The sequence below is a fragment of the Entelurus aequoreus genome, linkage group LG05, assembly GCF_033978785.1.
Source record: "Entelurus aequoreus isolate RoL-2023_Sb linkage group LG05, RoL_Eaeq_v1.1, whole genome shotgun sequence".
Classification (NCBI taxonomy): Eukaryota; Metazoa; Chordata; class Actinopteri; order Syngnathiformes; family Syngnathidae; genus Entelurus; species Entelurus aequoreus.
In genome coordinates, this window is record NC_084735.1 from 34,677,963 (window position 1) to 34,695,563 (window position 17,601).

Below are 17,601 nucleotides of genomic sequence, written 5' to 3' on the forward strand. Positions count from 1 at the left end.
AGAGTAATAACAAAAAGAGCACTCAAAAAGGAGTGAGGAAAAAATAACAAATAAACTACACTCAGCGGCAGGTCCGTAAAATATGGAGAGGGCATCGGCCTTGAAGTTGCGGGAGCCGGTTCTCTAGGTAATAGAGATGTTGAAGCGTGTGAGAAACCGTGACCAGCGTGCTTGGCAGGAGTTAGTCTTTTAGCAGTCCTTATAAATGCCAGGTTTGTATGATATGTGACGACCAGAAACGGCATGAAGGTCGCCTCTAACCAGTGCCTCCACTCCTGAAGCGCGAGAAAGATGGCCAGCAGTTTTCTGGAGGATGAATCGTCGCTAGACGTTAGCAAAACCCAAGAACCTTTGCAAGTGCTTCCTTGATGTAGGAGATGACTACTGGACCACTGCCTGGATCTTGGCGGGATCAGGCTTGAGATGAACGCCAGAAACGTCACAGATGGCGAGTGAAAGTTGCATTTTTCAGCTTTGACATACAGCTGATTCTTCAATAACCGCGACGAGATGGACATGTTCTTGGAGATTTCTGGAAAAGATAGGAACACAACAGAACTGATTGATCATGCCCCTGAGGACATCGCTAATTAGATTTTGGAAAACATTGGGCGCTTTAGTGAGGCCAAAAGGCATAACTAAATATTCAAAATGCCCAATATTTGTTAAAAGTGGTCTTCCACTTCCTTAATTTTCACCAGGTGATAAGCATTGTCTAATTTAGTGAAAGCAGCAGTAGAAGATAATGAAGAAAGGCTGAATCTGTAAGTGGCAAAGGATACCTATTATTCACATTTATGTCTTTTAGACCACAATAGTCTTAACGAAAAAAGAAACGGCCACCAGTGGAGTGGAAGATTGGCAAACGAGAGACAAGGAAATATAGTCACTTAATGCGGACTGTTCCAGAACTGACACATTATAGAGTATTGCCACAGGTAACGATGCCCCTGGGAAAAGTTTAATGGAACAGTCATAAAGACAATGTGGGGGAAAGGACTGAGCCCGGTTTTTACTAAAAACCTGTTTGAGGTCATATTTGGCATGTACCCCCAACAAATTAATGGTCTCATTAACACGGATAAGTGTGGCCGTCGAGGGAACAGCGTAACGCAATTAATTAGTGTGGCAAAAGGTGCTCCAATTCAAAACGGTAGTCCTACCCCAATTAAGACTAGGATTATGCAGTTAAAGCTATGGGAGACCTAATACAATGGGTGTCGACTGACATGAAAGAATAAAGAAGTACCTGTAAAAATTAATGTCAGTTTGGTGTGTCATCCTTGCCAATAAATGGTAATCTAAAGCCTTGGGGGAGCAAAGTCTAATTTTAGCAATTTAATGGAAGTCCACAAAGTTTGTGTCCATGAAGCAATTGTCTGTCCAAGAGTGAATAGATGCAACAATCTTGACGCTGCTTCCACCCCCTGACAAAGTCCTAAAAAGTTCAAGTCTATTTCCAGGTCTGGTAGCTTGCGGTTACTCACACAGTCCATGAGTAGCAGGCTGTTTGTTGAACCCCACAGGAGGAAAAGAAGCTTGAGGAGCAGAGGGGTGTGAGGATCAATAGCGCAGCTGGAGATATGGTGGTCTGGGCTTCCACGGTAGCGAGCGATGACTTGTCCTCCGAGCTGCATTGGCACTTCAGTAGTGTCATTAGGCTAACAAATGGTGGTTATGGCAGGAACGATTAAAGGGTCGACTCCTGCCGCTGTCGATATCGCTCACTTAGAGGGACGTTATCGGCTATCCTCCTTAGCGTCCTCTCTATTGCACTCGCGATTTCTGTCCTCTAGAGTCTAGACCAGGGGTAGGGAACCTCTGGCTCTAGAGCCAGATGTGGCTCTTTTGAAGACTGTATCTGGCTCTCAGATAAATCTCAGCTGACATTGCTTAACGCGATAAGTCATGAATAATTCAGCTGGTAATCACAGTCTTAAAAATAACGTTCAAAATATAAAACATTCTCATGCATTTTAATCCATCCATCCGTTTCTACCGCACCTGTTCGAGAAGTCTCATTAATGGTAAGAAGTATTTTATTTATTATTGGTTAGCCTCAGAATAACAATGTTATTAAAAAGAATAAGAGACTTATTATACTCAAACAATGTTGGTCTTACTTTAAAATGCACGCATCTAGTTGTATTCAGTGTTAAAAAATATTATATGGCTCTCACGGAAATACATTTTAAAATATTTGGCTTTCATGGCTCTCTCAGCCAAAAAGGTTCCCGACCCCTGGTCTAGACGAATGGCAAAGTCAATGAGTGTGTCAAGGGTGGCAGTTTTGTCACGGGTAGCAAGTTCAGTCTTGATGCGACAATTTCATCCATTGTGGAAAATGCTGCATAAAACAGTCTATGGATTATGTGGCCACAGAGAGCTTGCCTTGTTCAAAGTCCAACAGGCGGCTGCCTGCTTCTCTGCCTTTGAGGGGGTGATCAAACACCTTCATTACTTCTTTAGTAAACAGGGTCAGTGACGTGCGCGCAGCGGGAGAATTCTTCCTAACTGCCATGGCCCAGGCGGCGGCTTTGTCAGATAGCAGCCTCTTGATCAAAACTATTTTAGCATGGCTCAGTATGTTAATTGCTGTATAAGCTAGTTACCTCTCTGTGATAGATAGATAGATAGATGGATAGATAGATAGATAGATAGATAGATAGATAGATAGATAGATAGATAGATAGATAGATAGATAGATAGATAGATAGATAGATAGATAGATAGATAGATAGATAGATAGATAGATAGATAGATAGATAGTACTTTATTGATTCCTTCAGGAGAGTTCCCTCAGGAAAATTAAATCACAACGATGCTAAAAGTAGTTCCTCTGCGTTAGCGCTTATAAAAATAATATCGCAAATATTGTTGGCTGTTTTTAGATGGGTTTTTTTTAGGGCTTTATTATTATTATTCATTGTTAGCCACCTTCTACTTGCCGTATTTTACAAATTAGAATGTATTTAAAAAAGTAAGACATTTGTGTTCTTGACTTGCATAAGGATTGTGAATGATAGGCAAAATTCCCCAAAAAGTGCAGTTCCCCTTTAGGTCATTCAGCTGTATTAAAATCATATAGCTGAGTAGACAATATGTGTAATATTTTTATTTACGACAGTCCAAAACATAAACGTCCTAAATAAAGACGCAAAATACCACCCGCACAACAGTTTTAGCCTTGATAAATCACATTGTGAGCGCTTAAAGGCCTACTGAAACCCACTACTACCACCACGCAGTCTGATAGTTTATATATCAATGATGAAATCTTAACATTGCAACACATGCCAATACGGCCGGGTTAACTTATAAAGTGCAATTTTAAAATTCCCGCCACACTTCCGGTTGAAAAACTCCTTTGGATATGATTTATGCGCGTGATGTCACAAAAGCAACGGAAGTGGTTGGACCCCATCGGACCCGATAGAAAAGCCTCTTGTTTTCTTCAACAAAATTCCACATTATTCTGGACATCTGTGTTGGTGAATCTTTTGCAATTTGTTTAATGAACAATGGAGACTGCAAAGAAGAACGTTGTAGGTGGGATCGATCGGTGTCTTAGCGGCTAAGTACAATACTGTAATATCTGTGATATTTGCATTAGTGTACTGTGTCTTTAAGGGTTTGGGGAACGCGCATGCGCGAGTGAGTTGGCGGAGAACTTGTGTGTGTGAGCGTGAGTTTTGGCTAACAGCAGCTTGTGTATGTGTGTGCGTTACTTTTTGAACTACAACCAGTTACCGCTTTTTAATAAAGCGATTGAGCAGCGCTTCCTCGTCTGTGTGACTCCTTCTCCACTGCGGGGCATTACAATACTTAAAGCAACACAACAAGGACTACTTACTACGCCTAGCCGATGCTTGCCGCCAAACCCACGGATGAAGTCCTTCGTCGTGCCGTTGATCGCTGGAATGCAAGTGAGCACGGCTGTTGATGGGTTTCTATCTTCATTTGAGAACGATGCTACGCGCTAGCTCAGTAGCTAAGTGTGTCACCGATGTATTGTCTTGGAGATAAATCACTTTAAATGTCCATTTCACGTTCTCGACTCTCATTTTCAAGAGGATATAGTATCCGAGGTGGTTTAAAATACAAATCCGTGATTCACAATAGAAAAAGGAGAGAGTACATAGTTCTGTGAGGTCTGGTTGCTAAGTTGCTAAGTTAGCTTCAATGGCGTCGTTAGCACAGCATTGTTAACCTTCGCCAGCCTGGAAAGCATTAACCGTGTATTTACATGTCCACGGTTTAATAGTATTGTTGATTTTCTATCTATCCTTCCAGTCAGGGGTTTATTTTTTTTGTTTCTATATGCAGTTAAAGCACGATGCTATCATGTTAGCTCGTAGCTAAAGCATTTCGCCGATGTATTGTCGTGGAGATAAAAGGCACTGAATGTCCATTTCGCGTGCTCGACTCTCATTTTCAAGAGGATATAGTATCCGAGGTGGTTTAAAATACAAATCCGTGATCCACAATATAAAAAGGAGAGTGTGGAATCCAATGAGCCAGCTTGTACCTAAGTTACGGTCAGAGCGAAAAAAGATACGTCCATCACTGCCTCTCAAGTCGTTCACTGTAACGTTCCTCATCTACGAATCTTTCATCATCGCTCAAATTAATGGGGTAATCATCACTTTCTCGGTCCGAATCTCTCTCGCTCCATTGTAAACAATGGGGAATTGTGAGGAATACTAGCTCCTGTGACGTCACGCTACTTCCGGTACAGGCAAGGCTTTTTTTGTCAGCGAGCAAAAGTTGCGAACTTTATCGTCGATTTTCTCTACTAAATCCTTTCAGCAAAAATATCGCGAAATGATCAAGTATGACACATAGAATGGATCTGCTATTCCCGTTTGAATAAAAAAAAATCATTTCAGTAGGCCTTTAATGATTAATATTTGAATCTCCTTCTTCCAGTCTTGTGGGTGTTCTGTTAATTAGCATATATTCTGCATATTCATGAAGACAGACACTCTAAAAGGGATGCGCTCTCTGTTCTGCTCATTTAAAAGACACAATCCTACAAGTTTAGCAGAGTAGCTTTGCATACACTATCAAGTTTGCACCTTGTTTTAATACACACAAGCCTTAAGTAGATCAGTAACTAATGGTGCCCATTAGGGGTGTGTGAAAAAATCGATTCGAATTCGAATCGCGATTCTCACGTTGTGCGATTTAGAATCGATTCTCATTTTTAAAAAATCTATTTTTTTTTGTTTTTTTTATTTAAAAAAATGTTTTTTTATTTACTTTATTTTATTTTTTTAAATTAATCAATCCAACAAAACAATACACAGCAATACCATAACAATGCAACCCAATTCCAAAACCAAACCCGACCCAGCAACACTCAGAACTGCAATAAACAGAGCAATTGAGAGGAGACACAAACACGACACAGAACAAACCAAAAGTAGTGAAACAAAAATGATTATTATCAACAACAGTATCAATATTAGTTACAATTTCAACATAGCAGTGATTAAAAATCCCTCATTGACATTATCATTAGACATTTATAAAAAATTTAAAAAAAGAACAATAGTGTCACATCTCATAAGCTTGACAACACACTGTGTCCAATATTTTCACAAAGATAAAATAAGTCATATTTTTGGTTCATTTAATAGTTAAAACAAATTTACATTATTGCAAACAGTTGATAAAACATTGTCCTTTACAATTATAAAAGCTTTTTACAACAATATACTACTCTGCTTGCATGTCAGCAGACTGGGGTAGATCCTGCTGAAATCCTATGTATTAAATGAATAGAGAATCGTTTTGAATCGGGAAAAAAATCATTTTTGAATCGAGAATCGTGTTGAATTGAAAAAAAATCGATTTTGAATCGAATCGTGACCCCAAGAATCGATATTGAATCGAATCGTGGGACACCCAAAGATTCACAGCCCTAGTGCCCATCAAAATTATTGTTGTTTTTCCATGCTTCTCCTTGGATGATATTAGTTAGTTGTGCAGGTGTAACTAACGTTGTGGTATGCTCAGAAAGATACTGGACAGTAAAAGAACTGCGGTGTCTGACTGTGCTTATCTAAAGTGAGGGGGAGAGCACAAAGAGAAAAGGAAGAAGAAAAAAACTCACCACCTCCACTGTGCCATTTTTAAGCTGCTATAGAGAATCCGACTCACACAAAATATGGAGAAGTAAAGGAGGATTTGCCTGGTGAAGAAGTTGTGTGTGGCACACTGCAACGTTTTTGGCTCTAATTAGAAGGCAGCGATGCGAGGGTGAGCAGGAAGGAGGCCCACTGCCGAGAAGAAGCAGAGCGAGAGGGCAGTTTTGCTGCAGCCTTGACCTTATTTTACTTGTTGAAGTTAATGGAAAGGAACAGGCACTGTCATCTCGGCTCCTCTGTGTGTCTCCTACGAAAAAAAAACAAAAAAAACACTCTTGTAAATGCTTTCACACGTTCCCTTGCAAATGTCAGTCCTTCTCGCATTGTGTTTTTAATGTGTTTTGGTTATAAAACGGTTTTGGATGCCAGGAGCTGTGACTCACTGTATGTTTCTTCCTTGTAGGTGGTGACCGCAGGAAAAAACACCAGAGGATACCACTATATCCTTGCCAACTTGGTGAGAAATGATACAACTTTTTGAAACGTTTTCAAAATCCTTTTATTATGTACCGTATAAACCTACATACAAGACACTGTTCTTTAACCCTGAAAAAAAGTCTCAAAAAGACAGGTCATGTTGTATATGTGGTCTGTACATTCATACATTCAAAATAATGCTGTCAAGTTAATGCGACTGCACTGGGGGTTTTTTAACGTGCAATTATTGTGCATGTGTACGTCATGTTGCGTTGTAAACCAAAGACTACAAACAATGGGGCCCATTGCCTCCCTGCTTGGCACTCAGCATCAAGGGTTGGAATTGGGGGTTAAATCACCAAAATGATTCCTGAGCGCGGCCCACGCTGCTGCTCACTGCTCCTCTCACCTCCCAGGGGTTGAACAAGGAGATGGGTCAAATGCAGAGGACACATTTCACCACACCCAGTGTGTGTGTGATAATCATTGGAACTTTATAAAAAAAATATATATATATTGAATGGCAAGTTTAGCTTCGAAGCCCTGGCAGGTTGCTCTCTCTACAAGACCATCACCAGAGTCTTAAGCTGCCAACAGCAGTAGTGTTGCCAAGTCTCTTTACTTTTTTTCTAAAGTCGCTTGCAAAGTTTGTGAGTCGCGGGTTGTGGTTTTTGGGCTTGTTTTTTGACTATGTGGTTGCTTATCTGGTGGCTTCTGCTGTGTTCCACGCCATCGTCTGCTGTGGTGGAGGGAGCATGGCCAGAGACAGGAGCAGACCCAACAAAGCAACCAAGAGAGCCGACTCCACTCTCGGCCGCCCACCAACTCGGCCAGTGTTCAGTCCGCATGGATGAGAGAATGTGTGGCGGGCCGGTAAACAATTAGCTGCGGGTCGCAAATGGCCCCAGGGCCGCACTTTGGACACCCCTGGTCTAAGGAGACTGAGGTGTCCGATACCTGCTCATTCAGCCAAGACACTGTGAAGCATGTCGGCCCCGGCGCTCAGTGCTAGCTCCGCAGCCCTGTCTCTTCATCCGCATCTCCTCCAGTCTCTCCAAACGGACTCTGGTGTGGCAGAGACCCAGCAGCTGGTCTCCATGGCCAAAAGGCTCCGGGGAGGCAGATCCAGAAGTCCACAAAAAAGCACAGCAGAAGTCACGAAAGTGCCACCCCTTGTCACACAGTCCCAAAGGGTCCAGAACCAAAAGGCAAAAAAAAAAATATATATATATATATATATAATAACACATGAAAAAAAGAGGGAAACACAAAAGGATGACACAAGAGCGCAGCGCTCCTGCCAACAGCAGCCACTACAGCGGCGCCATCTTGAAAAAAACACAAATGTGCTGGTAGGTAGTCCTTTTCTAAACAACATTTTCAGGTTATTGCAAATGACACATGTTTAACTACGTCAGAGCCCAGACTGACAGACAAAAAAGTGACGAAAGAGAGTGGGAGTTAGTGGCAGAATTTGGAGAAAAATTTAATAAAAGTATATTATTTATAATATTTCATTATGGGAGAGAGGGAAAGCTGGATTAGACCCCATCTGGACGTGTGTGTGTGTGTGTGTGTGTGTGTGTGTGTGTGTGTGTGTGTGTGTGTGTGTGTGTGTGTGTGTGTGTGTGTGTGTGTGTGTGTGTGTGTGTGTGTGTGTGTGTGTGTGTGTGTGTGTGTGTGTGTGTGTGTGTGTGTGTGTGTGTGTGTGTGTGTGTGTCCATTTTTTGTTGCGCTGTTAATAAACAAACATTTGCATAAATGAAACAAATTGTCTAGTGCCATCATGTTGGGTGTCCTTAAAAAGGTACTCCTATTTAAGATTTTAAAAAATTGTATTTTGGATTCATTACGATTAATTATGAGTTGAATATAGACAAAATTTGTTTAATCGCGATTAAATATTTTAATTGTTTGACAGCCCTAATTAAAACATAACCAACCAGCCAAGGTCCACATATTGTATGAGTCAGAGCTTTTTTTCCGGTCACTTACATAGCTGTGTCCCACTACAAAAAACAGTTGGGCAAGTCAGCAAACATTTCATTCTTTTTTTATTTTTTTAATAAAATATACATATATTTAAACGGGTCTTGAAAAAGAAAGGTTAAAAGTTAAAGTACCACTGATAGTCACACACACACTAGGTGTGGTGAAATTACCCTCTGCATTTGACCCATCCCCTTGTTCCACCCCCTGGGAGATGAGGGGAGCAGTGAGCAGCAGTGGTGGCCGCGCTCGGGAATCATTTTTTGGTGGTTTAACCCCCAATTCCAACCCTTGATGCTGAGTGCCAAGCAGGGAGGTAATGGGTCCCATTTGTATAGTCTTTGGTACGACTCGGCCGGGGTTTGAACTCACGACCTACCGATCTCACCTTTCACAAGGCCAGTGAGCAGGTTATCTGATATTCGGGTCAGTACAGTACTGTCACTTTGCAGGACAAATACAAGCATCTTTAGACAACTACTACTATCGACAACTACAATTAATGCAAAATTGCTAGTTTATATTCTGTATTAAAACCATCCAAATCACCCCTTCTGTTAACCACTGTTGCCATAGTTACCCTTGTGGTTTACTGGATTTGCTTTTATATTTGTGGACCAGCCAGTAAACAGGCCATGTTGCATTAGCACTTGCCTTAGTACAGTGGTTCTCAAACTTTTTTTGTCATCCCCCACTTTGGACAAGGGGGAGTTTTCAAGCCCCACCTGCCCCCATCGCCCCAACAGAACGCTAATGCCAAGCTTAACATTTTCAAATTTATTGAACATCGAGTAACATCAAGTTGTATACATTCAAACTCAATAACATAAAATAACATCAAGTTCAATAATAAATAAAATAACTGTGCAGCTGTGGTATAACTTGCATCAAGTTCAATAATAAATCAAATAACTTGCATCAAGTTCAATAATAAATCAAATAACTTGCATCAAGTTCAATAATAAATAAAACAAAAGTGTTATAACTTGCATCAAGTTCAATAATAAATCACAAGTGTTATAACTTGCATCAAGTTCAATAATAAATCAAAAAAATTGTTATAACTTGCATCAAGTTCAATAATAAATCAAATAAAAGTGTTATAACTTGCATCAAGTTCAATAATAAATAAAATAAAAGTGTTATAACTTGCTTCAAGTTCAATAATAAATCAAATAACTTGATGCATAATAATAAATAAAATAAAAGTGCCACTTTGCAATCTTTGCAAAAAAAAAAGGAGGAGCTATGCATTTTGGCAAGACAGGGCAAGTGAACAGGGGCGCCGCTAGGGATTTTGGGCCCCATGAAAAGAATCTTTACAGGACCCCCAACACAGCGGCAACAATTTTTGATGCTATTTTACATACAATTATGCATTTTAATGGTATTCTGAATACAATGGAATTAATTTTGAGTCATTTATTTGCTGCACCACTGATTCTTGAGACTGTAGTAAAATGTATTATATTTTGTATTATATTATTATTATTATTATTATTATTATTATTTCAACACACACAGCTGCTCACCTCCTTCCTCCTGTGGGGGCACTGGGGCTGATTCAGGGGCAGGGGGACTTGGGGGCTGACAGACAGCTGCTGCTGCTGCTGGTGCACTTGACTCTGTTCAGAATGAGGCATCATTTTGACAGAGGGGAGATCAACTATTATTGAATAAGAACAGCTTGATAAATGTTTGACTGGATTGATTATTTAACTAATATAGCAGTAAAATGTAAAAATCCAGAGTTTTCTTGAGCTAACATGGTGAGAAACGTGAGCTAGCTTATTACCACAGACAGGGACAAAGTTAATATGCATAACTTTCCACCACAACTAACAAACCCACCTTTTTTTGGGAAATATTGGGTTACATATTGTCGACCCTTCAACTCCTTCTCCTCTCTTATTTTATTTGCCTTTCTTTTTTGGCTGCCTGGTTTTTGAGGCATACTGCTGTCTCCTCCGCTTTGCCCGCTGTGGCGCTGTCTGTCTGTGACAAATCTTCGGTGCTCTACCTGCAGCTGATCCAGTCGGACTGAACCATTTTACGTAAATAGAGGGGGGGAAGGGAGGGCCCTGCAGGTGTTGATGCTTCCAAAACAAATAAAGGTATTGTTACCAGGACATGGAAAATAAAACATGTGTGATTATATGTTAGTTAATAACTTAGTGTCATTATTTTTTCTGTATTATAATTTCATCATCATTAGGGGCCTCTCTGGGCCCCCCTCCATCATGGGCCCCTAGAATCCGTCTCCTTTACCCCCCCCCCCCCCCCCCTTTTTCGGCGCCCCCTGCAAGTGAACATGAGTTTTACAGTACTCCAGCATTAGTGGCTGCAATGAGCCTGTTTTGCACTGCACAGCTTTTCAAATCGGGGTTGCAGGCTTGACACTGCCACTGTTAAAACCTCATTGAGTTCGGGGCTGAGCTGGCTTGACGCGAGTGCTTCCCGGTGAATGACACAGTGTGTCCAATGCGCATTTGGCGCAACCCTCTTTATTAGAGCCTGCAGTCCGTTTCTTTACCCTGCCATGGTCTGTGCGCCATCAGAGCAAAAGCCTACACAGTTTTCCCATTTAAGGTTGTGTTCTTTGAGGAAACTGTCCATTATCTCGAACAGCTCATCAGCAGTGGCTCTATTTTTTATGTATTTGCAAAACAGCAAATCCTCGCACAGTGACTCGCCATTCACAGAGCTTCCGCTTAGCCCCGCCCCCCTTAGTTACTGTTGCTATGTCTGTCAAACTTGCGCTCCTACCTAGAAATTTAAAGTCTACAGGAAAAATAAGTAATTTACATTTATTTATATAGCGGATTCCACAGACAGAATCACAAAGTGATTTACAGTGTGTATAGAAAATGAAAGCATAGTAAAAAAAAAAATCTAAGAATATAATTTAAAAAAAAAAAAAAGTAAAGTGAAATTTCCTCCCGTTCCTCGCGCCCCACCTGTCATGTCTCTATTCCCCACCAGTGGGGCGCGCACCACACTTTGAGAAACGCTGCCTTAGTATATTGTATGCACAAACTGTACATTAAGCTAATGTTTTATTCACTTCACACAATATACAAATGATGCTGATGATGTTACCTAGGCAACAATTTTGCGCAAAAGCAGCTTCTCTAAAATCCTGTGCCTACAAAGGGACCAAACTATACCAAATGGTAATGCAGCAGTATTAATATTGTAAAGACTTTTTCTATACAGTTCTTTGATGACATTGTATTATGCAAGTGTGCCTCAATTTGTGTTTAACCAGTTGTTTTCTTTTACTTGCAGGGTTTTTCCAACATGAGCTTGGAGAGGGTCTTTTCTGGTGGGGCCAACATTACAGGCTTCCAGATCATCAACCCGGACAGCGCAATCGTGCAGCAGTTCCTCCAACGCTGGGAGCGTCTTGATGAAAGAGAATTTCCAGAAGCCAAAAACGCTCCGCTAAAGGTCAGTGAGTATTTTCTTAGTTTTTTTAATCTCATCCTCTAAACATTCCGGCGTTTTCTTGTGTGTCACAGTACACATCAGCGCTGACCCACGACGCTATCCTTGTCATCGTTGAGGCCTTCCGCTACCTTCGGCGCCAGCGTGTGGACGTGTCCCGGAGGGGCAGTGCAGGCGACTGCCTCGCTAATCCTGCCGTACCCTGGAGTCAAGGCATCGACATAGAGAGAGCTCTCAAAATGGTGAGCATGCTCACTGTCCCCTTTTTATACAACCTCATAATTGGTTTTATTCTGACGACTGCAAGAGCTGGAGCTAAAGGTCGGATTGAGGTTTTTTTTCAAACTATTCCATATTCCACAATTCCCCAAACCGTGGTGTTGAATTTTGACATATTCTTCTCATGCGAACTAGAAATTGCATGTAACCAGTTGACAATTCATGCTCAATGCAGAATCGATGCGGCGATATCCCTGTGTTTGCCATTGAAAGCCTCTCTAATATAAGTGGACCAGCCAGGACAGCATTCATTGTCATGTCAGCAATAATGTCCATACTAACAATATTTGAGTTGTTCAAATGATACTGTATGCTAAAATGATAACATTCATTGTCCTATTGCCAAAACTTTAGGTACACCTGCCTAATCATATTTGATTGATACAATACAATACCATTATCAAAACCTTTTCCGACAGTGGTACTTTAGTTATTTCCAATAGGTCAGACGAAGACCAATTCGTACGATACCTGAAGCATTTTTTCCCATGAGAAATAATGCAAATTCAAATAATCCATGTCAGACAGCCAAAAGTATTACCACAAAACACATTTTATAGATATAAGTTTGTAGATAATAGTTTTTATTTTTACATACACAAAACAATGCACATTATAGTTGACAAATTAAATAGATGAATAAACATTTAACATCACTTTTTCCTTTATTAAAGACAACAATGGGCAGCAAGCGCCACAGGGGGGCCAACATCATACTTTGATTTATTTTGTGAATTTAAAATTGTTTCCCACCTTCTTTATATCCAAGAACAACAACGACTGTGTGCTCACACGACTTTATTAACATCAACTCATGCAATTAAATGCTTTATGGCACAACACGTCACACAGTATGCTACAACTCGCAACTTTATTTGGCCCCACGGTGGGTTATTTTGCAGTCGTCACTGACAAAAAGTACAGAGACAATTCAAGTCAAGATTTATTTATATAGCACATTAAAACAACTTACGTTGACCTAAGTGCTTCACAGACAATAAAATCAATAAAACAGTGAATAATATAATAAACAGTAATAAAATAACGACATATTTTTGTAAAAAGAAAAGTGTTGAAGTAAAAACAATGTAAAACCAAGGTGTTATGTACAAAATGCTTGAAAAAAAAAGTGAGTTTTTAGCAGGGTTTTAAAATGCTCTGTTTAAGCAGCCCTAATGTGCAGAGACAGATTGCACAAAATGATACTAATTTGTTGGGCGCAATATTAAACCGTTTAAAAAACGAGAAGGCATGCCAAAAGTGTAGCAAACGTTTTTTTCCCAAAACTGAATTATACTAAAACCAAGATACCGTTATGAAAAAAATGCTTACTGTTTTATTGGTGGCTTTCATTCAGATTGTGCAGGTGTTACCTCATGTTGAGGCCAATAAATAAACAGTGTAGTTAAGCAGCGTTTCTCCTCTCTTGTTGCCTGACAGGTCCAAGTTCAAGGTATGACAGGAAACATACAGTTTGACACATTTGGGCGAAGGGCCAACTACACAATTGATGTGTACGAAATGAAAACCGGAGGTCCCAGGAAGGTACGTGAGTGCACATCAGAGACATCACTAAATATCATATTGTACTACTAATTATTATAATAAAATGTTTTTTTGTTTTCATCCAGCATTTTAGAGCTAATACAGCATTGACCTGAATGTAAGACAGTGAAAAAAGTAAAGTATTGATTTGTGGTCTACAGAGTCAAACCTACAAACCTACTGATAGCACCAAACTACTTCTCCCAAAGAGAGTCAGATCTTTTCTTCCTGTCACACACACACACACACACACACACACACACACACACACACACACACACACACACACACACACACACAAGGGAAAATATTGTCTAGAATTTTTTGTTAGTTAGCAAACAACAGAGGAGCAGTTTTGGTTTAAGATAATGGTGATCAATGATGCAAATTTATCAAACAACTTTTGATCAACTAAGAAACAGGTGTCCAAACTTTGACACAACCCTCCACAAAGTTGTTGTTTCTTGTGAGATGATGTAGCAGCAATTTACAAAATATCATCGGAATACTTTGGTTGTTACACTATGGGCCTGATTTACGAAGATCCAAACACCACACGCTAAACATTGTGTGCAAAAAAATCTAATTATTGGGCGTGTTGCGTGTGCTCTACTAAGACTCCGTATACAATTGATAACAAGTGCAAAAGTGGTGCAAATCCATCCATCCATCCATCCATCCATTTCCTACCGCTTATTCCCTTCGGGGTCGCGGGGGGCGCTGGAGCCTTTCTCAGCTACAATCGGGCGGAAGGCGGGGTACACCCTGGACAAGTCGCCACCTCATAGCAGCAAATCGCCCTATTTAAATTAGGTTTTTTGTGTGTATTTTTGGCATTATTTTGCCATGGAAACACTTATTTCCGCCACATTCTTATGCTCTCCAACTTGTGTGCGATATTGTTAAACTAGCAGAATAAATCTATAATATACATTTTTTTGCAATACAGAACCGCAATCTATAGACGACAAAAACTATTTTTTAGAGCAGGGGTGTCTAACGTACGGCCCGGAATAAACCAGTTCGGGCAGTATCAGGCTAAGAAAAAAAATTAGCTGCAATTTTTTAATGAAATAAACTGCTGTTCTAAATGTGTCCACTGGATGTTTCAATAGCAGTTCCAGTGTAACCCACATGACACATCACACTGTGTGAAGATGACGTGTCAGCTGACTTTAAGCGCTCTCTTGAATGGCTGCCGCTACTCCAATCAGCGCAGGTGCAAGCATTTTGATGCTCCTCTTGTGGCTGGCGGAAGACTAACGCTGTAGCGATGCACAATACCTTTTTTTAATATAAATTGTCCACTCAAGAGATAAAATAACGAAACCGTAAGATGCAAACACTTAAGTCAGCATCACCATCGTCTTTGTAGTTAGAGTTCAATGCAGTGCTCGCAATTGGTAGATGCCGCTATACGCACCCTGAACTCCATTGTAAAAATGTGTTTCCACATTGGTTGATTCTGGGTTTTTTATGCTCACATCTACCATGTTCATATTGGTTAAGTGTGTTACCTTTAATTTGACTTATAAGGTGTCATTTTGACAATTGTTTTGATCATATTAGAATTGTAATATTTGAATGATGATAAATGAATGTGTTGTGGCAGTTACATATGTCACCAATGTAGCGGTTTGAGGTAACACTCGAATGTTTTTCCAAACACGCCTTTAATTGTGAAATGCCAACATGAGAATGCTAAACAGGAAGTGCTTAAGGTTTATTGGCTTTGTAAATACACTGAGACAAAGTCTAAGTTCATTGTGTTCTTCATGGTGTTTTGAAACTGCACCGATATTTTCCTCAGATTTTCAACTAACTTGAAGTGTTTTGCCTTGATAATTATTTGTAATTTGTACATTTTCAGAATGCACTTGTTCTATTTTTGGCCAAAGTAAGACAAAGAAAAACATTTTGAAGTTGCCTTTATTTTTAAATTATTATGCCATTCGGGCCAAAATTTTCCTCCACGCGGCCCCTAAGCTAAAATGAGTTTGACACACCTGCTCTGACAGTCCAAATATGTTGACACACACACGCGGACGGAGGATTCTCTGTCCATCGTCTGTCTTTGCAGCACAAACCCCTCCTTTCTCACAATTGTGTGCGTGACTGTGCCAGTTTGCGCGTAGATTTCAGGCGTACTAAATACAGACGCAGAATAGTTCCCGCAGAACAGTTTCAGCCTTGATAAATCACATAAGAAATACATTTGCATCTTCTCTTCCCAGTTTTGTGGGCATTCTGATAATCAGCAAAAATTCTGCATATTCATGAAGACAGACACGCTAAATGGATTGTGCTCTGTATTTATGCAATTATTATAATTATTTTAATTATCATTATATGCAATCTGGGCAGCACCGTGATACAGGGGTTAATGCGTGTGCCTCACAATACAAAGGCCTTGGGTTTGATTCCCGGGCTCCAGGTCTTTCTGTGTGGAGTTTGCATGTTCCCCTCATGAGTGCGTGGGTTCCCTCTGGGTAGTCCGGCTTCCTCCAACCCCCAAAGACATGCACCTGGGGATAGGTTGATTGGCAACACTAAATTGGCCCTAATGTGTGAATGTGAGCGTGAATGTTGTCTGTCTATCTGTGTTGGCCCTGCGATGAGGTGGCAACTTATCCAGGGTGTACCGCGCCTTCCGCCCGAGTGCAGCTGGGATAGGCTCCAGCACCCCCCGCGACCCCGAGGGGGACAATCGCTAGAAAATGGATGGATTATATGCAATCCTCTGGACACAAGTTTTGTAGATCAGCTTTGCGGGTGCTTTCAAGTTTGCACGTGTTTTTATGAATACAAATCTTTAGTAAATTGGCATGTTGTAATCCCACAACATAAAACAGACCAGGCAGGGTTGCCACGCATTTTGGAAAAAACTTAAAATTGTTGACACATGTTTTAGTCATAAAAAACATAGAAAAAGAATTTTTTTTTAATTGTTTTGGGAAATTGTTTTATCCTCCTAATGAGCGAATACAAACAGGTTAAAAGTTTTGCGCATGTCTGTTGTCACCCTATCTTATAGCCAACATTAAGGCACAGCACTTCTCGTCTTCTTCGTCAAACCAGCGGAAGGCTGCACGTGATTCTACCAGCCTAACAAATTTGCATATCTGCTTCGAACACTTACGAAACTCAATGCTTTCAATTGAGTTACCAACTTTTCAGACCCCCTTTAAAGACTTCAAAGTGAAAATTATGGCTAGTACAGTATTGGTTCGCAAGTTCAAATGTCTTCTCTCTTACGATTGCGCAGTAAACTGGAATAAAACAAAGGAAAGTGTTTTCAGTCACATATGAACATTTTTAGAGGAAGTGCAGGAGACAAAGTAAGGGGAAAGTTTAGTTGGGAAATGCCCTGTTGGACATTGTACCTGCAGGTTGATATGTAATGAAATGCTACACATGCAATATACAATGCATTCTTCCATCATAAAGTTGTCATCCTTACTTTTCATAGATGAATTGTAGCCATAGACTGCACATCAAATGTCTGAGTAACAAACATAGAAACAATATAGGTGACTTCAACTGTAAAAAGAACACCAGAGAATATATTAGTGTATGGCGTGAGAACTTCTCTGTGGTGGCTAAAAATGTCTCAGAAAAGTCCTGAACATAATCTAAGGGAAATAGTGGGAACAAGGAACACCCCTTCCTTGACTGAAGTACATTTGCAGTCCTTTTAAGCTCACTTTGGCCATGTCAGCAGAGAGAAACAATATAAGAAGACTAACTTTTTGTCAGACAGTTGACCTCTTCT

General features: G+C 40.3%; 1 protein-coding gene across 4 annotated transcripts in view; it reads left to right on the top strand.

Moving 5' to 3' along the window:
- Positions 1–17,601, top strand: part of gria3a (glutamate receptor, ionotropic, AMPA 3a) — a 289,764-nt gene that overhangs the window by 198,371 nt on the left and 73,792 nt on the right. For all 4 annotated transcript variants that reach the window (XR_009826246.1, XM_062047943.1, XM_062047941.1 and 1 more), the window contains 4 exons: positions 6,556–6,609; positions 11,847–12,008; positions 12,080–12,247; positions 13,725–13,829. Coding sequence is in view for 3 of the 4 variants with exons in the window: in XM_062047943.1 (XP_061903927.1) it covers positions 6,556–6,609; positions 11,847–12,008; positions 12,080–12,247; positions 13,725–13,829 (489 nt within the window). In the remaining variant the exon portion in view is untranslated. The remainder of the gene's footprint in view (positions 1–6,555; positions 6,610–11,846; positions 12,009–12,079; positions 12,248–13,724; positions 13,830–17,601) is intronic.